General features: G+C 45.0%; 1 protein-coding gene across 3 annotated transcripts in view; it reads right to left on the bottom strand.

Annotated features, from left to right (window-relative positions):
- Positions 1-24,243, bottom strand: part of LOC144115746 (mortality factor 4-like protein 1) — a 69,475-nt gene that overhangs the window by 32,775 nt on the left and 12,457 nt on the right. For 2 of the 3 annotated variants that reach the window (XR_013311527.1, XM_077650237.1), the window contains exons 5-7: positions 22,885-22,982; positions 6,294-6,409; positions 6,042-6,143 (exon numbers count right to left, since the gene is read on the bottom strand). Coding sequence is in view for 2 of the 3 variants with exons in the window: in XM_077650237.1 (XP_077506363.1) it covers positions 6,042-6,143; positions 6,294-6,409; positions 22,885-22,982 (316 nt within the window). In the remaining variant the exon portion in view is untranslated. The remainder of the gene's footprint in view (positions 1-6,041; positions 6,144-6,293; positions 6,410-22,884; positions 22,983-24,243) is intronic. The other variant, XM_077650238.1, reaches the window with a different exon arrangement.

The raw sequence follows: 24,243 nt of genomic DNA, 5'->3' as shown, positions 1-24,243 counted from the left end.
CGAAGTATTTGAACAGTAAGCAGTATAAAAGCTTTTACCTGCTCAGAATTAGGCAGAGAAATAAGGAAAACAAGCATATATAAAGTTTGGGGTTTTTGAGCATCGACTAGGGCTGCAAATGCCCTGAGCGTGTGCCGCTGCTCCTGAACCAGCGAAAAGGATGGCCCCTGAACATGTGCTGCCCCTAGTGGTAGCTCTCATTTCCACTCACAATAAATGGCTGTTCTCTCATCACAGAGTAGCCGCATCGTCGGACAACCTATCTTCCACCGTGGTCCAGAATGCTGTGTCCCTTAACCAGTTTTGTAATAAATAATCTTTCATACACAACATATACAGCAATGAGTACGAGAATATCAAATTTTCAAGTATAACTCATAAATTAGCTATTGTGCCACAAACAAGGCATTGAGAAGCAAAAATAGTTAAGCTTAACTTCACAAGAATTGTTTTGGACACAATGGCAGCACAATTAGCACTTACTGGAAAGCTCAACAGCTTCAATGAAGCTGTGGAGAAGTGGCCATTGTACATTAAAAGATTGGATGAGTATTTCACGCTGAACAGCTTAAAGAGAACAAGTTTGCAGCCATCATCACTATTGGAGCCAAAACGATCCTGCCCATGCTGGCAATGCCAAGCAAACTATTCTGAGAAATGTTACAATGACACATTAAGCAAAGCGAGAAATGAGGACACCTACGAAACACCGACGACAAGTGCCGACTTAAACTTCGGTGCCATTGTGATTCTTCATGAATGCAGGCACATCAAGTGGTAACTATTTTTCTCCAGCACTGCTTGAAATATCCAAACAGCAACAACTCCGCAGGCCGTACAAAAAGAATGCCAGACTGCCAATAAGCATGCGGCAGAATTATATTGCCTTCTGCAAAACAAACTCTGGGTCACTCTCAGACTAACTGTTACAGGAAAAGTTTGTGTAGCCCCATTCGCAAAATCAGCGGTCGTTACAATCCACAAAGAAACTTACACTGAATCACACACTTGACAAAACTTTGGCCCATGAACTCGCCATGAAACGAGTTCAAAAGTAAGGAAGAAATGCCTGAATGCACGCATGAAAGGAGGAAAGAGCAATAGCAAGGAGACAGCAGTGCTTTTTTGTCCAAAAGGAGAGAAGAGTTTCTGTGTGCCCTTGTGAAGCCACAATCAAATTTCTATCTGGAACAGTTCCATACAAAACAGGTCTCCTGTCGCAAGATGAAGGAGCCATTAGCAGCCAGCCGTCAAGTCAACCAACTGCTTGGCAGTCACACAGACTACCAAGGCCGAACAGAGTACAAAGATCGTTCGACCTCACACACAAACTGGTCCAGAAGTCAAAACAGCCAACGACGTTGCAGACAAGGCCACAGCCCTATCAGCTCAGCGTGATCAGCTTGATGGTGCACATGGGAAGAAACGTCCAACTCCTTGTGAAGAAGCTATGTGAACATCCTTGTTCCAGCAACCGGCTGACCGGGAAGAGGGCACCTGCCCCTACGCACGCTCTAATTGTGGCTTTGAGAGGTAGGACCTGTAGTGCACTATAGCCACCATAAAACAAGAAACAAGTACGTTGGTGACCTTGGGACAGAGTGTGTTCACATACACACAGCCAACATGGTCTGTCACAATGGTGGAGTTGTGCACTATATACTCAGTAACACCTTGGGCAAAAACTGCCAGGCCAAAAGTAAAAATACTCATACCACATCATCCATACCAAGAAGATAAAACAAGATTGACAGGCGAACAGAAGCCCTACTTGATGCAAACTCTGGCAATTACCTCTGAGTGTGCTTTAATATTATAATGTCTCCAACTGTACCTCTCCAGGTCTTTTGGTTTACGTTCTGGCGAACCTGTTTCCCCCCGCCATTTCGACGCGGCCCATCTTCACCGTCAGGACAGCACAGGCTGGGCGAGGAGAGAAGTCTCTCTCATGGGGGATGCGGAAACAGCAACATGAGCGCCACTGCGAAGGTTCCGCGAAATTCCGCTGAACCATAAAGATTCTCTTCGGGATCCGGCCAGCGTCACGAGCGGTTGCAGCCGCACGCCCTCGTCACCTTCCGCCGCAGGCGCACGGAGATCCGTCGTACTTCTGCCGCTGGACTTCTGGTTCAAGGCAGCGAAGCGACTGCAGCAAACGCGCGCTCTCGTCACCTTTCCCAACAAATGCTCGGGGATGGCTTTGCCCCAAGAATGCAGCGCGAACGGCAAAACCCGGCCGCCATTGTCGGCGCATGCAAATGTTCGCCGCCGATATTTCCGAAGTCGCGCCCGTGCCCCAGCCGGTAAGTGGGAGTCCTTCTTACATAGCCTTCTATTTCCGAGGAATGCCTCGTTGATGTTTTGAAGCTAGCTGGCCCACTCTGTGTTTTATTTGCAAGTGTAATAAATTGCATATGAGTGTTCACGCTTTGTCGTCCACTCCCTTTGTTCCCTCGAGCACGAACCCATCCGCGGTTAGCGAAATGCTGCATCCGCGGAGTGGGATTGCGGGGGCGGGGGGGGGGGGGGAGGGCGGTCGGCCCATATTCCCACAACATATCGCTCCTTTTAATTTTTTCTAGCATGTATTAGAAAATGATTTAACGGCAGCACTTATTTTTTGAAAGTTCTAGCAGCAATTATGAGATAAGCAATTCATGGAAATTTTCAAAGGACTAAATACACATTGAAAAATGGTATTCTGCAATATAAAATGAAACATACTAATACAGTTAAAATTCGATCTAGCAAAACCCGCTTTTATGAAGTTTTCTGGCAACAACTGAATTAAGGTGATTTCTCACTTATTTTGCCCACGATGCTTTGCAGCTTGTTGTCAGTGGGCCAATACTGACACATACGCAGCCAAGGCACGGCCCTGGCCTTGTTTTGACGGGGCTGCAAGGCGCGCTGCTCCACTGAACAAAGGACTAGGCAGTTGGCTACTATTGTCATCTTGACTTAGAATCAGTTTTACCAGAAAGCGCCTTCACGCACAAGTTATTCGGGCCGCTTTCGCGGACTTTTCATATGTGCAGGCGAAGGCCGTCGTCAAATACGATGCCGCAGTATAGCTTACGGGTGCCGCTACATTACTATTTCGATTTTAGGTGGGCAGAAAAATGTTTTTCTCGATTTTATACACTTCCTGATTTAACGAATTTATTTGTGGCTGCTCATCACTTCGTTAAATCGGGTTTTAACTATATATTTGGTACGCTACCTAACAGTCGACATTTACCAGACAAAACTCCATTGGAACCAAGTGGGCTTCCAAGTGTTTCCAATTGCAAATCATGTTTCAACTGGATAGTCCAATAAAGACTATCCAGTTAGACCAACTGGGTTCCCAATTGGTGATCACGATTGTTCTTACTAATTCAATATAATTGGTCTGTCTAACTGCACCCCATTTATTCATATGAATGTTTGCACATTTGACAAAAAATGCAGACCTAATGTGGTTCTTATAAAGATAGCTATCTGCAACTTAACCTCCTACATACTTAGCAGCGCAAAAAGTAAGGACGAAAGCGAACGGGGAGACACAACACAAGCGCAGACTATCAACTGATTGTTTATTTACAGAAATGAAGCTTTATAGGCATAAGAAAACACAAAAAAGAGAACACAAATACTGATTTCCTTGCGTGCAAAGTAACCCAAGGGCATTTTATTCCTGCGTGATACAAGAACACAACAGCAACAGGAAAACAAAAGGAATCGCATCAGGCCAACCTCCGTGCTATCTACTCGCACTCAAGAAACTCCGCAGAAAAGGAACCTCCTTATCCTGCAGCCTGAGCGACGGTTATGTGACACACGCGTCTGCTTCTTTTTTAATCAAATAAGCTTCTGTCGACAGAAGTTTACTTGATTAAAATAGAAGCAGACACGCGTGCCGCATCAGCGCCGCTCAGCCTGCAGGATAACTAGGTTGATTTTCTACGCAGTTTGTTGAGTGCTAGTAGACAGTACGGGGCATCGCCTGATGCAATTGCTTTTGTTTTCCTGTTGCTGCTGTGTACCTTTATTACGCAGGAATGAAATGTCACTGGGTTCCTTCGCACGCGTGGAAATCGATTGCTGTCTTTCCCTTTCTTCGGTTTTGCTTACGCCTATGAAGCTTCCTTTCATTTATTAAAAACTCAATTGATAGTCTGCGCTTGTTGTGTCTGCTCGTTCGCTTTTGTCCTCATTTTATGCGCTGCTAATTATGAATCCGCATCAACTAGCCCAACTTTCTGTTCTTATTAACCTCCTAAATTGTATTCATCATATGTCCCACCACTGCGGTCGAAATTAAATTAAATAATTGCGCTCAGTGGCCAAGCACCACTGACCTCACCATGAGAGCCTCATAAATGCGGTATATGAGCTGGAGCAGAAGTGCGTTCGCTCGATGTACATACTGAGGTAATATATGATACTACTGTCTGAATGTGTACTGTTCCTTGTGTGTGATGTTTGCATGTCTGTTGGCCGTGAATTTCATAAAAGCATGTGAATTTCCAATCTGTAGTAAAACTTTTGACTGAAACCAGGCAGTCTCTCTCTGCAGTTCTCACAAATCACATCAGTTTTCCTTTTGCTCATATTAATATGTTAAGTTGTACAAATTTTTCTCAAACGCGTATTTTGCAAAGCTTTGTTTTGTTATATCATGTGAATATTTACTGGATCCAAAAACTATCTGGCCTAATGGGTCCAATTGGTTGGTCCAGTTGGATCCAGTTGGATTCAGTTGGGTCTAATTGGTCAAGTGGCTAAAAACACAAATGAAACTGGTTTCAATTAAAAAGTCCAAGTTGAATCTCCAATTCGTTTCAATATTTTTTACCGGGATAACAGGATTCTGCTCCATTAACCACCACAAATCGCTTTTCAGAGCATTCCTCAGCCTAAAATGTGGCATTTCCTTTCTCCTCGCAACATGATTATTTTACTCTTGCCTTTGTTTCTCCAAGTCTGCACACCGGGCACAGAGGCAAGTTGAAATTATCTTGTCCAGTCACTCAGAGACAAAGACGATTTGCGTTGACTGGCATCTAAGGTCGCCAAATTTTATGTAGGAAGAACCAAAGACTGACAATTTGATAGATCTTCTTAGAGCTGTTGCAAATAGTAAACTTCTGTGCAACAGAATCTGAGCCGAACCAAACGCAGCTCTGAATTGGAGTTACATGCAATTAGGAAAAATGTAGGAATCTCCATAGAACGCATAAGCATGCTGACGTATCAATGCGAAGTTTTTGCACCAACAAGGAAAAAAGTAGTCTCCCAGAAAAATGTAGCTTAGAGGAAACACAGCATGCACTGAACCAAAGTAACACTTTTTTAAAGCAAAGTAATTCTGGCTAAAACAGCCGCGGATGTCACAAGCATGATGACATACGCAATTATGTTGCACATGTGAAGAAAGCTTCCAGTTTTTACTCCAGAACAGGTCAACATAGTTAGAAGGCCACACCACAGTCTGTTTACACTTGATAACAGGCGCACACATTGAAAAGTGCTTGCTAGATCAGTGAGCCTCCGTGGTCTCTCCTATGCCAAAATCAAAGAAAGGAACAAAGGGAAACACAGCTTGAGCCTTGACTAGTATTTCTTACACTTCGCTGCAGCCCTTGTCAACAATCCCTGCATTTTTTCTAATCTATGCATGGCACGAGGCTTTGCCTTAGTGATAGTATTATGGTAGTTCATGGGTGCTTGGATGTAGTCTGAAAATGTATAATAACCGATCTGCTTATGATGAGATCTGCTCATGCGCGTGAATGCGCTCCTACTGCTTATTAGGCACCAGGAACAAAACAACTGCAAGTGGAAGCACATCTGGAAACCCATTTTTTGTCTCTGCTCTCAGACAACCGTTTTAAAATCCGCTGTCTTGGTTAACGCCAGTGTCTCATCACAGCAGCTGTCAAAACGAAATCAGGTTGAAAGCAAAACTGGAATAAAAACAAAAAGAGAGATTTTGCAGATATGCCTTTGCAGAAAGGTATAGCTCTCAAACACTGTGGTACAGCTGCCAAACCTACCATTTTCTGTTGAGTTACAAGGTACCAGTCATCCAAGAGCCAAGGCTTCAGTTCATCCGGTATACACACCTTGAACTCCTCACGGGACAAAGATGTTTCCCCCTTCACAAAAAGAAGAATGTTTGAAGAGTGTAAGCAATAAAGTGGGAACTGAGAGTTAATGAAAACAGCAGTTTCACCCAACGCTCTGAAGGCCTGGCCTCCTTATCATACTACAGACAGACTTCTCACATACAAAACGTAAAAACCTACTGGCTCAACTTGAGTGTCCCGACGACTTCGCTTCCTTCGCTGCCTTCCTCCACCTGATTCTGCGGCCCGAGTAGTAGACCGCCGATTAGAAACAACTGAAGATGCTACTCGAGTGCCTGTAGTTGCACAAATGATACGACCACAAAACATAAGTGATTCTCAATGTCTGCACTACACAAATATAGCCCTGTAGCCAATAAGCCATGATACACAAAAAATAAATCAATTACTTAGTGGCTTTCTATTAGACAAACAAAAATAATGGGGCAAAATGGCCCAAAATTTCAGTTTACACTCAGCCTCACCTTCTTACATTTTTCTTAATCCTGAAAAGTCTCCCCTCTTGCCAGCTTCAAGTGCAAAATGTACGCAAACACTGCGCTAGCCCTAGTGCATAGGAGACAGATCACAACACAAAACCGTTTTTTTAAATAGAACAGGCATTTATGCTTGTTGGTACTAAGTCATGGTCTTTTGCAGCATATGGGGACAAAACATGTGGAAGGGAAGACTGACACGGCACTATGTTAACAATCGAAGCTTTGACAAAAGACACAATGCATCTTTTCAATGCATATTTTGAACGTTTAAAATTATATTTTACACATGATCTTGAAAGGACCACGAAAATTTGTTATGGGAAGTTAATTTCACAGAAGTGTCTCCCCTAAATATATGCAAGCATGCTAGGTGTCTGTTACATGCGAACCATGAATAAAATGGCCTCACAGTGAAACGATTGTTGAAAACAGAGTATTTACTGTATTATGCAAGAAGTGAACTTAACAGGTGAAGGCATGAAACAAACAATATGCTGCCTGAAAAAAGCACTGCCCTAGTTTTCTTTTTGATCCTTTCTTTTTCTTATTCTCTTCCACGGTGCCAGCTATTTGTTTTTATTTTCTGACTTGTGCATTCCCATCAGCTTGCAGGGCTACAGCTGGCTAGCTCTGCACCTCGCTCTTATCTTGCTCTTTCTCTTTTAGCTTCCTCCTTCTTCAGCATATTTGTTGTTTGATAAGAGTACATGCGTCATGCACCTTCACATCCGGGTGCTGCAGGCGATGCGCACATGGTGCTGATATATGTTTACTTCTGCGCTGTAATAACGCATTGCGGCGTATCAGTTGAAAATTCGGCTCCCAAGGATATAAGCCCCAAGTAAACAAGAGGGTTCACTCTGCACCTACACTGCGTAAGGCAACACATGTTGTAGAAACATTTGTCTCTGCTCAGTATATAGATGCATCTCTCACTTATTAGTTCAAGATGGCTTACTCAAAAAGAACAGGTGGCAATAAAAAAAGCAAGCAACAAAAGGTGAAACAGTTTTCGACAGCAAAGTTAAAGATACGAGGTTATCAAGCTTAAAGCTCATCCAGAAAGTGCGCTCTGAAAAGAAAATTGCATTTTGAAAACATTTGTGCAGGTGAAACTATCGAACATAAATCCCTAAACTCTGACACTGATGTCTATGCCTATGTGGTTTAAAATCCCAAAGTAACTCAGGCTATGAGGGATGCAGTAGTGGAGCGATCTTCAACGTGCACTGACATCCCACAGTACATGATCGTCTAGCATTTTGTCTCCATCAGAATGTGACCAACATGGCCGGGATCAAACCCGTGTCTTTTAGGTCAAGAGCTGAGCACCATGACCACTGAGCCAACGTGGCAGCTATCTAACGCTTCTGCAGCTTAAAAGAGCTAGAATGGATTACAAAACAAAACTGCCAGAAGCATAGTTCATCGAAATTTCTTGGAATGTGGGTCATGTAGCTGAAAAAGCAGGTGAACGTAGTGAAAAAATGGACAGGATGTTTACCACTGTGTATCGCGAGATTCACCAATACCTGTTAAGAGGGTACCCTACCAAAAAGAGTAAACTTTTGAACTGCTTGCTCGGCTTCATTGAAACTAGCTGGGCTGGTTTATATCACTTCTGGGATATCTGGCAATGTTTTATATTGACACGTGTACTTATCTTTATCGGGCGACCACGTTTCGCCGCCTAACAAGTGTTATCGCACAGCGCGGTACGCGCCTTCATCTATCCAAAGTTTCTGGCAAGTCATCGATGCTTCTATTCGCTGTCTGTTGTAGACGAACCTTATGTTATCTGATTTCATCGCCTGACGCGAATGGTGTAGAACTTTGTGGAAGGCACGCGGGTCCCAACGATTAGTCTGGAACATTCGACGACTGCTATATAACAGCCGACGCGCTTGACCCGCGGATCAGATTTTCGACGATCGCCGACCGTGTGCGCCGCTACCGTTGTGCTGTAAGTGTAGCCTTTTTTGTGGGCACAGGTTCGCCCAATAAAAGTTAGTTTTGTCTTTCACAGTATTGCTACTGTGTTCTTCAACGTCACCACCACACGACAATATTTCGCTTGGGAGGTTTCTTGAACATTCGAGCAGTGAAAATGACGTGAGGTGATTGTCAATCTTATGAGTCTATTTTTCTCGTTTCCGGTTTTTCAGTAAATTTTCAGCTCAGAAAAACTTTTGTTCCAACATTACTTGATAATATATCATTATTCGAGCAAGCTTTCCGGAGTGAAATTTGTGAGGAACACAACTCTGCACTTAATTTGTCTATGGTTTTCTTTTTCATACCAAAAAATGAGTTTAAAATTTTTGCAAAATGAAAAACGAATGACATTTTTTACTCTTCTTAACTCTAATGAAACTAACAAATTACTTTCACAGTTTTACGCCCTGAACATTCCTAAGGCCACATAACACAAGAAATTGGGAAAATTAGCCTTATTTTGTGAACGATTGCTTTCCTATGCAAGCATAGTCATTCTTGTCTTAAAGGTTGCATAGCGTGCTTCATACTTATTCTAGAATAATGAAATTTGGCAGATATGGTCTTACCAGTGATATAAGCTAGCCGTTCAAGAAATAAATCGAGCATGCGGTTCAAAAGTTCATTTCTTATTGTAGTGTCCTCATTAAACGTATTTATGTTTTACAATGTGTGGAGGGGAGAGAAGAAGTGTGTCCCTACTGAGGTGGCTGCACATCGCTCTTCAGAAAAACCTCGCCATCCACATAAATACGCGCCCTATTTGAAGAGAAGTGCATCCTCGCCTACTGAAGAAGCTCCAGACGTCCTCTCACCATCTGAAGCCTCCTGGGAACCATGCACGATTGCAGCTGAACTGGGCACTGACGCTAGGCTTAGTGCCTCCGCTACCTCGCTGGCGCCGGTAGCTCTGCCGGCGTCTCTCGTGGCAGCACCTGCCACGCAGTCGACACCTGATCCGCGGCGCCAGGTCCAGCTTTGTGCTCCCGGTTCATCGGCAGATGCACCCCTCTTGCCTTCCCGAAATGCCGAACTGCTCGTAAGGGATCTCCTCCCAGGGACAATGGCCATCAACTCTACACTTCCGGATGGGCTTCAAACCGCATGGCATGATGAACCAGGAATTACAATGCACTTATCGGCCCCTCTACCCGTGCAAAAGTGCCCTCGTGCAACTCACAAGCGTCCCTCAAACGACAGCCAACCGATTCCATCTTCGGCAAGTGATGGCATCCAAGGCAAGCGCACTTGTCTTACGATCGAGAACTCGGTGGAGCCTACAGCCGGATCGTCTTCTTACAAAGTGACCATTAAATACTTGGCCAACAAAGGCCTCACGGATATACTAAACAAGATTTTACAAACTAACTTGGACGCCTGCCTCGGAGCCAAAGGTTTTCGGGGCTTCACAGCCAGGGTAAAGTCCAACAGCATTGCAGTGTGGCTTCCGACTCTGACGGCCGTAGAACGGCCGCAAACGTTCACCAGTGTTTGACTAACAAGTGAAATATCAGTGCCAGTACAAGTGTATTTAGTTGAACACTCCGACTTGCTGCACTGCGTCGTCTACAACGTCGATATCACTGAGGATCAAACTGCCCTTCAGCGTGAGCTGTACTGTCCCACGCACCGTGTCATCCAGACCCGACGCATGGGAAAGGGGCGTTCTTGCACAGTCACCTTGCAAGGCCCTCTGATACTCCCAGCCCGTCTGTACTATTATGGCTGTATTTTATATCGGCCATATAAACCAATTGCGGTATATTTCTATAACTGTTTTCGTACTCGGCATATGCGCAAATCTTGCCCCTTCACTGCTGCGCTGAAGGTACATCGGAAGGAAAAGTGGCTTATCGATGCGGCTTTTGTAAATCTGACGACCACGAGATAACATCTCCAAGCTGTCCGACAAAACAAAGGGCAACACGAAAGGCTCGTCGTCGAATGACTAATCATTGGCCAATACATGACAGTATAACTTCATTGCAGACATCCAAGTGGCTCGCAGCTCTCCAGTGGGATGACGACGAGATGCCGGAGCTCCCTGAGCACACCTCGCATGATCCTTCAACTCAGCAGCCTTTTAACAATACTGTGCGAAAATAACTCCTCCGAAAACAGCCAAAAAAGCAGCGCAGTGTGCCTGAACTACCGCAGGACGATATGGCCGCAGTCGACGAACAAATCGCCCGTCTTTTAGCGGAGGTCACCAAGCTCCGGCAACACCGTGAACTGCTCGCTCGATGTACACGGGCAGTGGAAGCATCCGCCACGTCTATCAATGGCGCAGCAGCATCGCCTTCCTGCCGCCCACCAGTGTCATTTCCTGCCGCCTCTTCCCAGATTACCGCAATGCCACAGGACAACTCTGCGACTTCTTTGCTCCGGTTTATGATCAATCAGTTGTCCAACCTGACGTTCGTGATTCTACAGCGCTTGGGCTTGTATCTAGAAATGGCAAGTTCCAACCGTGCTGGTGTGCTGCAGTGGACCTGCAGAGGCATTTCCACCAAGGTGCGAGAGCTCAAGACCCGACTACAAATTCGCAAGCTCCAGGTATGGGCCATGTTGCTGCAGGAAACAAACGCCTTGCCATCGATTCCAGGCTTCAGTGCCTGCATGTTTCCTTCAATGATAGACCGTCGTGTACAAACTGCTGCTACCCCGGGAAAGGCGGCGGTGTATGTGGACTCACGTTTTCCGCATGTACGCCTTGCTCTCGAAAACTGTTGCACGTCGTATCAAGAGGTAGTGGCAGTGGCTGCGAAATTTAAGAAGGGAACCGTGGTGCTCGTTTTTTACGTTAGACCAGCCGGTGGAGCTTCCTCTCGTATTAGTCTTGGCTGTTTAATAAGTGTCCGTCGGCAGTATCCCGGGTATCCGATTTTAGTCGGAGGTCATTTTAACGCCCCTCACCAGGATTGAGGGTACCCCACTTCGATCCCTCATGGCAGGCATGTGTGGGACGCCTCCATGGATGCCCAATTTGTGCTACTCAGCCATCCTGGAACATCACGGCCAGTGCGTAAAACTGCAGTGCTTCCTATGCTCCAGACTTGACGTGGTGGCCGGGTCCGGGTACTCCCTCCTGGCACATGGAGCCAGACTGCTGGGGAAGTGATTATCGCCCTATCATCATCGGTCTTGACACCTAACATTTCCTACCTCTTTGCTACGAATGTTCTGTGATCAACTGGGCCAGTTTTCGCTCTTGTCTGAACTATCTCTCCCCATATTCGTCGCAAATTCTTGTTGAGCGCATACAAACAGTGCATAAAACTACCGCCTGGACTGATGTTGGTCGATCGGCTCCAGACCTCGGCCTTTATAACTTGTGGGCGGCAAGCCGTCAAGCCGAGCTGGCTGCTACGCGAGACCCTTCTTCGTCGCAGGCACGTACGTGATTGCACTCTCTTACAGCTAAGGCATGCAAATATGAACGCGACCTCTCTCGACGGCAGTGGCTTGCGTAGTGCGAACAATTTTCTGCAAAATCCTCGCATGCCTCTCTCTGGCGAACATTCCGTACAGTGGAACACGGTCGCCGTTCTACTGGGGCAGCAGCAACTGCATGCTTCGCGGCTAACTTGTCGCCAGATGATTTCGCCAAAGAAGCAGCGCGGAAGTTTTTCCCAAAATACGATGATTTGCCTTCTTCAGCCGCTAGTTAAATGTTAAATATGGCAGGCATCCCATCGCATGTCTATCAAATGCCGTCTGATGTCGACTCAGATGGAATTGCGTGTCCTTTCTCTGTGCCTGAGTTGCTGGCTGCAATAGATGATGCGAAACGGAAAACAGCGCCCAGCTCGGACAATATTCAGTACCAGGTGTACAAAAACCTGATAAGCGCTACGCTAAACAAAGTATGGCTGGATGGCGTCGTGCCCGAGAGCGGGAAATCCGCTGTCGTGATTCCTATCACGAAACCAGGAAAGCCTCCGACGTACCTTGCAAACTTGCGACCTATCTCCTTATCGCCGTTTTCAGTCTTGAATCATGAACCAACTGGCCTAACAATCCTCCCTTTTGCTCCTTAACTCCTACACTGTGCAAGCTTGCTGGAGAAAATGCTAGCCACACGATTGCCGTGGTGGCTAGAGTGCACGGTTTTTGTCACCCCGCACAAATCGGCTTTCGTCCATATATTGTTACACATGACGGGTTGGCTGTCTTGGCATCTGCAGTTTTGTCATCTACCCGCAGCCGCAATGTGCGTACAGATTTAGCAATGGATGTTGAAAAGGCATATGACATCAGTCGTGAACTCCATTGACATGTTTCATCTCCCTCTGAGAGTGCGTAGTTTTCTCGAATCATTTCTGGAAGGCAGAACATTTGCAACACTCCTGAGTGGCGAAGCGGGCGGATCATTTGTTGCTCTCTGCGGCGTGCCCCAGGGATCAGTATTATCGCCGACATTACTTAATATTGCTTTCACCCCGCTGGCTTAGCGCTCGCATGACATACGTGACATAAAATTTCTTCAGTACACTGATGACGTCACGGTGTGGAGTACTCACCAAAATCTCCGTACTCAGGAGGCTGCCCTTCAATCTGCCTTGGATGTTAGCTCCAATTACGCATCATCCATCGGACTTCAGCTATCCGTGCATAAAACAACATACACGTCAGCCGCCAACCGCTGGGGACGCCGTAAACTTCCTGCAAGTTCAATCCGTCTTTGTCTATCAGGCACCCCACTACAGGAAATTCCGAGTGTAAGAATCCTTGGCTTAATGATTCAGCAATCAGGATCAGCGACTGCATGGCTTTCTCAGGCAAAAAGGCAAGCTATTCAGACTTTGGGTTTGATTGGAAGAATTGCTCCTAAAACGGGTGGCGCAGGCTCGTTCGAGGCACGGCAATTGGTGAGGGCAGTACTGCAGCCACGCATTGTCTATCAAGCCCAGTTTCAAATTCTTACAAGCGCCCAATGGGATCGCCTTGAATCCGTGAACCGAGAGGCTATGAGGACCATTACGTGACTTCCACGGATCACACCGGTCATAGCTTTAGAATAGAATGCGCAGCTCAATACCATTGCTGAGCTTGTGCAGCAGCGCCGTGATGCACGCAGCCTTAAGGCCAGTCTATCGCACTCCACGCATGCACTGAGGACTTGTGCAACGTCACACTCCATTATTGAGCCGCCAAAGCCAGTTCTTTCCCCATAGAAGCCAACAGATAATTGCCGACCAACATCTGCTAATTCGGCATCGTTGCTGCGCCAGAAATTTGAGGAACAAGATGCTTGCCTGCCTGAAGGATCCATTGTTGTCTACGCAGATGCAAGACTGCAAAGCAACCACAGCAGTCTACTGCCCTTGCAGACCTGCCCTGAATCAAACCTCTTGGTTTCAACTTACGGAACTCCCTTCGTCCTTTTGTGCTGAGCTCGTTGCAGTTCAAGAAGCACTCTGCTCCGTGGCCGACATAACTATGCTCCCTGCGGCCCGCGTTGTCATCTGCACTGACGCCCTTCAAATTGTCCTGTTGCTACGACATGTTAGCCGCTGTCCAACGATATGTCAGGACATACACCGGCTTGCGGCACGCATCCTGCAGCCGGTACGTATTTCGTGGGTCCCACAGGACGTGCTGACCACTCAAAGCTAGGCAGATTTAACGACCCGCCTTGCGAATCCAGACTCATAACTGCCTCGGCTCCTTCATTTGAACAATTTTACCCTCCTTTCAAGAAAGGAACTCCGGCGCCGCACACGTGCTCTCCTCCCTCCGTGTGCGGTAACCCTCCCCCGCGGTCTTACCCGTGCAGAGGAGATTGCGCAGAGGAGGATCCGGGACGGGGTTGCCCTCACACCTGCCGTCACTCGGAAGTGGCCTCAGTACCGAGATTTGTTTCCTCGGCCAGGGTTTCCGATATGTAAACACGAGGACATTGAAGCCGACATTCATCACTTGCTGTGGGACTGCCCAGCTTTCAAGCCTACAAGGATCCGGCACCTGAATGTAGTGGGTCTTTCACCAAGCAACCCTGCTTCATACATTGCCTTGATACAGGGACCGTACCATCGTTCTCTACTGGACTTCTTCAAATTATCTAGCCTTTTTTCATTCGTTTAATGACTACTACTTATTTCGTCACACCTTCACTCATTATTTGTGTCCTGCGGCAAAACATTTCGCTACAAAAAAAATATATGGAGGTAGAGAGCATGACAGCGACTTTATATCTGTATAGCTCTAGAGCAGTCTTTTTTAGTTTTTCACACATGCTCGCTTTTTGGCTAGCTTTCCTCTCCAGTCCGTCACTCTAGGCTGTGCCTCAGGCGGCGTGTTACTCAGCAGCTGCCCTACATGAATAATTTTACACTCCTCTGTTCCCGCCATACTCGCCCTCCTTCTTCCATAGTGACCACCCTTCAGATGGCTATCGAGGTAACCACCCTCTGGTTATGCATTGCGAAGCTCTCATCATAACCTCCTCCTTCCAGAGTAATTACCCTCCGCGTGCTTCCCGTGACAACCACCCTACGCTTGCACCTTACGCTCCTGCTTTACCTTCCTCCTTCCATGGTGACCACCCTCCGGTTGGAAATTCTCCGCTCTTGTCATATCCTCCTCCTTCCATGGTAACCGCATTCCTACGCTCTCACCGTACCCTCTTCGTTCTACGCCAGCCCTCCCCCTCCTTACATGGCAACTACCTTCCGGTTGGTTCCCGTAGCAACCACCCTCCAAGTGGTTTCCATGGCAATGCATCCAATGGTTACGCCAACAAATACAACCATACTACTGATACTACTACGATGCAAAACCCAGGAACAGGCGCTGAACAGCTGCCGCTGTAACAGTCAGTTGTTTTTACAATTGAAGTTTATTGGTGCCACAATGGCAAAAAAACACTCATTATGTTTTACCTCAAACTTAGCAAGCTTACCAAGCCAAACTTAACATATTGTTAAAGTTGCCTGGGGAAATCTCTAGTAGGAAATAAAACCAATCATACCGAAAAACAAAAAAGTCTCTAGCATATACAGAGAATTATCGATACTAATGATTTATAAACTAGTCCTCTATTTAGAAAACAATGGTAAAATTTAGTCAATCATAATATATTAAGCTGCTGGCCTTCATTTTATTAAAAGCAGTAAACTGCGCATTGCAAAGATCACCACCATCTGCAGTAAAAAAAAAATCTGTGCGCAGAGCAGTGGCACCACAAAGATGCTTCCATACGTGGCTGTATTCTAAAGCATGCCATTGGATTCATGCTGTGTATCAGTACACATGAAAAAAAGGCTGGCTCATTAACATTTCTCAAGGAGCACAAATATATTCATTAACTGAAAATGCAGCCTCTCACTTGGTGAAGCAATGCCGAGGATGCGGGTGGTCTCCTCATTTTGATAAGAGGCTGAGGTGCTCTGATACATGGCTCACCAGATTATCGAAAGAGTTATAGGCATACGAAAGCAACAAGCAGCATGAGCCCTTTTTAAGACATCCACCCACAGCCTTATATGGTAGCAAAAGTTCGCATTTTTACTAGTGAGGTATCTACACTTGTGATTTTCAGTTTTCTCTTATCTTTTGTTTTTTAATTTCTTCCCAGAATTTGCACATGTGCGATGTAGTTTACAATTTTCACACTTTTTCTAATTAAATTCAGTTTCAAGTTCAGCATCTGTGGCGTCTGCTTCTCCTTTTCTCTCTCGTATGACAAGCTGTTTAACTGCCACAGCTGCCACTTATTATTGCTAGCCAAGCTGCCATCACTGCAATTCTGCGAACATGCCAAAGTTTTGCATATGTATTTTTCCTGGTGAAAGGAAAACGTCGCAGGCATTCGTTTTCCCCAAAGACGTCATTGAAATGGGGTTTGTACAATTCTGCAGAACTAATACCGTATTTCCTTGTGGTATATGAGCACTATTTTCTGCAAATTAATTTTTCAAAAAAGGGTGCGCTAATTTAGCAAAAAATGTGTGAACACACCCTAAACATTCTACTAAAGTAATAACGCACAATGTATAGTGTATATTACCACCTATATGTCGACCCCCGAACTCGCACTCCTCGCTGGCCAAAAAAAAGCTGGCCCAAAGTATAAGATGCATACCCCTGCGCTCCCATCTTATGTAGTTTAACTGCAGGATGACAACTCTTGCGCCGCTCAAAGCAATAACCGCGCAACCATACAATCGCAAAGCCAGCAGTCAGAGGCAAATGGAAACATCAGACGATGCGGGGGTGCCCTTGCGTGCGGCACGGGTGACTAGCGGTAAACTGAGGAGCAAGCGGTTCAGCAGTTTCGGATTCTGGTGCGCACAACTGTTCGTCTGGGAAAGCGACCGCCAGCACGAGCATACATGTATCATCCGCACGCCATTAAAATCTTTTGCAGCCACACACGGTGACGCGGCTGACCCGAACTTCCCAAGCCTGCCTTATGCGCAGCCACGTGCAAGCGGGTGGTCTGGCGCTTCCGGCAGCATAAAATATGCGGGTAAATGTTTTATATACCTTGGCAATAAACATGGGGTGCGCAAATTAGTTCAGAGATAATGGTACAAGCCCACAAACACAAAGTACAGAAAAGAGAGATCTTGCAGCTGTCAGCTGACTGCCGGTACCCAGCCCACTGGTTCTGATACGTTGAAACGCAGTAATGCAGTTAGGAGCACATCGATTCTATTTCTGTCAACACAGTTACAGAAATAAATTACAACACTCACAATTCTCTGCAATATTGCCTGGTTCTAGCTGAGACCATGATTTTTCAGTTATCTTCAATGTATTCATTTTAGTTTTGTTTCACTTTCAAATGAGGGATAAATGCTTACAGCAAGAATAATGACTAAAGTATAATTTGCAATGTTTGGAAATATGCTATCTGATGCATGCATTGTTATTTGCGAATGAAAGTAAACGTACATTTGTGGTTTCTTGTATATAAAGTGGTTATTACTACAGCCAGTTTTGAACTTGTGGTCTGCCTTGAAGCTCACTGGCAGAGGACTGAAAGCCATGAGTGCTTACAGACATGTGTTTTTGGCTCGCAAGTCTCTAAGAAGGGCACACTTATAAAAGTCATCATGCTACACACAAAACTGCCACTTTACTTGGAACAAGAGTATGAGAAAATATAAAGAGTATTTACAATAAGATAGTCAGGCCGTCAGTTCATGCTGCAAATGTTTTGTGGTGTATGTGCTCATACACATGTATGGGGCTTTCTGATCATGTTTTCAAAGTGAGCGAGTCAGTAGTACAGCTGCATAACCAAGTGTGATCAGAGGAAAGGATAAAATGCTCGCTAATAATTACAGACCTTACGTTACATCACCGCAGGTTGTAATTATGCATGTGGGACATTCATACTGACTTCGTTGCCACACAACAAAATGTGAATGAAACCATCTGTGATCAAACCTGCAGTGATCTACAGAACCATGCTACGGAACCATGGTGCTCTGGGCCAGAGAACCATGGCAGAAGCGGCAGCCACAATATGGTGATGGAGCTGACACCATCATATCTGAGATGTAGGCATTTTCTTCTAGGATATGATGACATCGCACTAAATGCACAGTACTGCCCTAACAGACATGCAAGATGAGTACCAAGGACGGGAACCTAGTTATGGCCACCAGCCTGTGGATTGCCAAGAACCGATTCTCACAATATTTGAAAGTGACAATGAATTTGCCTAAACTTTTTTGAGTCTCCATTGGGCAGTTTTGCAAATAATATGGGCATGCATTTTAAGAAATAAAGTAGTGAAAAAAATTTACTACATTCATATCCCCTCAAGTAGTTTTCTTGTACGCCGCAACATTACCGCATTTTTTGCATGCACAGCATTTCCAGTATGCTGTACAATTGTGTAACCCTGCATCTGCATATTTGCACACACTTTTGTATTCAAACAAAGTAGCAGTCGTATTGTACATTCATAGCATCTCTCTCCTGTACATGAATTTTGGCCTCATATATGTTTCTAAATACGAACTGAACAAAACTAATAAGGAAAATAAGGTTACGTAACTTTCCTACTCTGCGTGTTGGGAAGTCTGCGAGCAAATTTCTTGAATGGAAATACGACAATCTTTCTGCGAGAATCAAACAATGTTTCCAATATTCCCCCTAAAGCAATACAGAAATTTGAAGTCGTTTTTGTTATTTAAATATCAACTGCACATTTGATGAACCAGACACTCCACATTTAGAGAGCAGAAAGACTGTAAGAAATGCCTTTGTTACGTTGAAAAGCAAAAAAACGATAGCATTGACACTGGCAACACACTTTTGAGCAAAACCGTTTCTGTCAAAAAGCACTGTTACTACACTTGACAATAAAACTCTAGCTCGAGGAGGTGGCTTACACTTAAGTGATTTCACCTCTACAAAGCGCAAGATACTCCTGAGAGAGTTCGCCACCCGAGGTGCCATGCGAGACGCAGATAGCAGTCATAGGTCTGTTATGTCTGTCCCCAATGCATCCATGTTAGGAGAAAAAGCCGCCATTTTAGCCTGCAGAAGCCATTGCCTGACGCTGCAATGGAGATGGGCGGTTATTCTACGTGTGTATTTTTGGCTGTTGAACTAAAGTTTCATTAAAGACTAGAGTATATCGCAGCAAGTGCGAACAAGCTTGGAACTTATAATCAGTCTGTATTGAGGCCTATTTCAACAGAATACGCGTTGTCTGAGTATGATGATGCTGTAGGCTGGAAATGCCACCAGTCACTGAAACTACCTTCTCAACATTGAAAAAACTCCAAAATTGTGTTCTCGCCAGAAAAATTATTTTTTTTAAAACAATTAACCTGCACAACAAGAAAGCTCTCAAACTGAAAGTAAACTCAGCAAGGCTCTCAGCAGTAGCTGAGTTCTGAATGGTACTAAGGCATCGGCTTCCCATAGTGCATAAATGCTTTGGAACCACGTGATCCTGTTTGCCCATACAAATCTAGTGGCACATGGAAAATGAACACGCTACCTCACTATAGGCAGCTAGTGGGGCCTCGAGTTCAGCATAGTGTGGAGCTGTGGGTTTGCCATCAACTGGTGAAGAAATGAACATGGAGCTGCGGATATGTCCCACAAGTACTGAGTATGGCCTCACCAGAACGAGGTGCCTCACAACTGCAGTGAATGACCTACTCAGCCATGTTTTGCAAATGCCGCCTCCGAACGGGCTTCTCTCCCCCCACTATTCAGTAACACTCTGGCAATGGTTCGCTCAAAGCTTAACTGGCCCCAATGTTGTTTATTAGCCTAGAAACATATTTTAATCGCCGAAACCTTTAACTTACACAACTTCATAAAACCAGTTCCACTTCCGCTTCCATGGCACTACACTCCGTTTCAACATCATGTGCAACGCTGTCAAAACTAGCGCTCTTTGCGCTGCCTGCATTAGTGACCAAAAAGTTGTGCGTCATTTGTGGTGAGCGAAAGATAGTAAATGCTTTCCCTGTAGGCTTACCACGTGACATATTTTTTATGATCTTGATTAAATGCACCGTTATTGCTGACAACACGCTGTCGCTTTCTCATGCCATAGACCACTCGGTCACAGAACAAGCGCGGAGTAACACGCCTCCCTTTATTCTTTCCATCCAGACTACTTCCGTAGCATTCACAACGTTCCACCTGATATATGGAACGGAGTATTGGTCTGGCTGAGCAAAACAGCTCGGTGAGCAACGTGACGACGCCCAGGGAGCCATAATTAGAAATGTCTATACCAGCCACATTAGAAACATGAAAAGTTTCGACTAGAAAAAGCCATCAACAGCCAAAGTAATAAAGAAAAGACACTCCGACTGTTATTTTTCTTTGGTACTCTAAAAAAGCACATAAAAGGTAGAAACATATAATTATAGGCACTGTGCACTCGCCAGGCGCCTCCACCGGCGGCGCTACGTTCAATGCCACCAACGTTTAATTTGAAGTCCCGAGTTAAATGGCTCCGCACCATAGCAGACAATTTTCCATGGCTGTATATCAGCAGGCGCCTGCGCTCCGCTGCTTATAGAAGCTGGGTTCCGTCTGCTTTTGGGCTGACAAGTTCATTTTGAAGTGAATACTCGGCTAAAGGAATCAAGCTTTTTTAATGCTGTCAAGTTCACGATGTGAAAGCAATTTTGGTGGAAGACGGGCGTGGAGTGTCGGCCCAGTGCATCGCACATACATGCTTCTCTGCACCCTCAAAATCAATGAACTCGAAGGAATATTCCTTTGTTCGCTTAGGCAAGTTTTAACAGTTCCTCTTTCTTACACAGCTGTCACCGACCAGGAACCTGGTCGAAGCAACCTGCAGCTGCAGGGCAGGCGTTGCAGGAAAATGAAAACGACGCTGCTTTGGTAGCTTTTTGGAGCGGAGAGACCAAGCTGCAGGAAACATTACCCAAAATTTTAAAACTGGCCAAGTCAGACAAACTGGAATGTATTAAAAGCCATTATGAAATCCTGTTCTCCTCAGCAGTGACAAGCCTTTACATTTCATGTGTGTGAGTTTAATTTATCTCATAGCATCCTACAATGCATGCTAAGTATTTGGCAAACAGTGATGGTCCTAAGGTATATTTCTGGGCGGTGTGCAGCATGTTCGTTGGTTTTTGGAACTGTGAAGCCAGTGAAGATGGAGTATGTGCTCAACCATTTTGGAGGCATATTGGGTACTACTGCCTGAATGACCTCTTGCGAGTCGAATAATTCGGAGAGTGCGAAGACCTTCCTACTAGCAAAAACAATCAAGGAGGCACAGTAGAACTGTTTGAAAGGGGCTTGCCCTGGCTAGGAGACACAGCCGAACGGCTGAACTTTGATACGAAAGAAACTATTTTTCTGAATTTTGGTGTACTTTGTATAAGTTTGTGTAATGTATCCTCTGATTATGTCTGAGTCTGTCAGATGCAGAAGCAAAAATTATCAAAAACAATATAGTAGCTCCAAAGAACATGGCAGAGCTCTCTGTAAGCACCCAGAACAGAGTTCACTGGAAAGAAGAAAATATTCAGCACATAGCTACAACTAAGGTGGGCAGTCTTAAACTAACAATTAATCATAGATTAATTATATAATCAGTGGTATATTCTGTGGCATGACCTGACATAATATCCAGTAGCATGTCGCGTGACAACTACAAGCATCCTGCATCCCCCTGTCACTTTTATCTGAAAGCCGAATTTGTAAACGACGTTCACGAAACTATGCGCTGCTTAGAAACAAAAAGGCAAAAAAGTGTTTTTTAGCAGCCGCATGGTAAGGGGCACATATTGTGCTCAGTAGAAGCGCCTGAATGCGATTCATTACCAAGCGCAGTACACAATGTCTATTTTTATTTTTCAGGCACACTTTCCTGCCGACCTCAAACTTTTGAAGAGAGAGAAGGATCTCTTATCTTCACTAGATATTTCACAGAGCAATTTGTGTGATACGGAACTGTAATGGAAGTATAAGCTGGACTTCCGTCCTAGAGTGAAAACAATGTTTCTGTCTCAGTTTCTGGCCGGGAAGACACACTGAAACTGGGTCCCAGGTGAATTGCTGTAAGCGCTATTGCAGCCAACAGCACAGAAATTCTTTATACTCTTTACAAAGTTCATTCCTGCTTAAAATAACCTCACTGGTGTACCGAAAAGTTCTGCTTCGCTCACTGCCACTCCGGCGAGTCCGCGTCGCCGTCTTCCTGAACGCGCACCTCCTTCTCACCCTGGACGCGCGCCACTAGCGGCGGCGCGCGCGCTGGTCCGGAGTTGGATTCTCACAGTGCAAATAGCCACTTGCATACACTGATGCAGACAGCGTGACACAGTGTCAATGGCTCACAGGGGATCACTGTCAGGTGCAGTATGTTCAAAACAATCACTCCTACTATAGTTAAGTCGGAGTACTTGTGCTTTGTTCACAGCACACAGAAAACATTTACAATAACGCTTACTCATTAATATTACCACATTCACAGTTCTCCTGGTGCAACTTTTTACTGTCACCTATCATATACCCTGAACAACCAAAGTGTACTTGGTTTTCAGTAATTACTAACTAGCATAAGTTCAAGACATCATTGGTTGGTTTAAATGACTGTCAACAGAGCTGTTTAGGTTTCACTGCCCAAACACATCCTAATTTTGCTTAAATCCCCGGCTCATGTTATGTGCAATTCCCTGTATAGTATTCAGCTTTTCATGATTTTTAATAAAAGAAGTAATGGAATTCAAAATGCAGGAGAGCAAATTCCGCAGTGCTGTCACTCTTCACAATAGGCTGTGTCAGTTAGCAAAGAAAAAAGTACACACCTTTCCTCTTTCGAGGCTTTTCTTCAGAAGAAACTGAGGAGTCGTCCAAGTCTATTTCTTCTTCTGGATCAGGTTCAGGTTTCTTTTTTTTCATTTCGCTGAAAGTATGAACAGAGCACTTTTATGACAGCAAATTTTAACTCTCCACTGCTCCTCTACAATGAAATGTTTGCACCCGAAGTGGGTGTTTGAAGAGACCAGACTAATACTGACCAGTGTGAACCTAGCTGTGGCTAAGTGCTGCCCGTTCCATGAGAGCAAAGGCATCAGTATACACACACACATGCAAAGAACAAATCACAATGAGAAGGTCAAATTCTTTCATGTTTGAATTATAAATGTTCATTGATAGAGAGGAAAAAAATTATTTTGTATTGCGTGTTTTCAAGGTTGCCCACAACCTGCCAAAAAATCCGAGCAACTAGCTGCACAATGAGTTATTTCTTTTAGGAAACCGCTAAATTACCAAGAATCACCAACCACGCACGCTGTCAATCATGCAAACACAAGCAATATCTGGTTATGTCCACAACGCAACAAAAGACCAGTAGTGTCGGAAGACAGCAGACAGGAGCAGATAGGATTTATGACTTTGGCATGAAAGTCAACATTGCTTTGTGTCAAAAAAGTATTCTTGTTAGCAGTTATCAACTGAAAAATTGCACAGTGATACCTCACGGAATACTAAGAATTATTTCACAGAAAGCAAGCGAACAGTACAAAGAAAATTGACACTTATTCAGAAAAGATGGAGACAATGTATAGTGAACTGGCTGTCTTGAACCAGTCTCTTATTTTCTGTGCTTTCTCAGTCAGTGAGTTCAATCGCACTCACTGGTTTGTGTCTTCGACGTGCAACAACCTGGGGGTCCCCATACACTGAGTGAAGCACATGAAGCGACCTGCTAGGCACCCTTCACAAAAGCAGACACTTTTCACAGCAACCCTACTGGCTGCACGGGAAAATCACATCAAGTGACCCCCTCAGTGCTCTGCGCCGAGTCAGCCTTGACTGGGTTTGGTTTTATGAAGCAACTCAGGCTATGAGGAGCGCCTAGTTGGAGGGTTCTGGATAATTTCGACCACCAGGGGTTCTTTAATATGCACTGACATTGCACAGCGCATGGGTTTCGAGCATTTCGCTTCAGTCGAAATGCGACCGCCACAGCTAAGATCGAACACGTCTTTGGGATCAGCAGCTGAGCGCCATAACCACTGAGCCACCGCGGCGGCTGTAGCCACAAGGTGAAGTGAAATACGATTCGCTACAGTTCAAACATGGCGACGCTTCGTAAGGCAGAAAAGTACAACAAAGAGCTATGACCACAGTGAACAATTAAATAGCTAGACACACTGTTT

The sequence above is a fragment of the Amblyomma americanum genome, chromosome 1, assembly GCF_052857255.1.
Source record: "Amblyomma americanum isolate KBUSLIRL-KWMA chromosome 1, ASM5285725v1, whole genome shotgun sequence".
NCBI classification, from domain to species: Eukaryota; Metazoa; Arthropoda; class Arachnida; order Ixodida; family Ixodidae; genus Amblyomma; species Amblyomma americanum.
The sequence above is the reverse complement of the archived record's forward strand: the minus strand, read 5'-3'. Positions and strand labels throughout refer to the sequence as shown.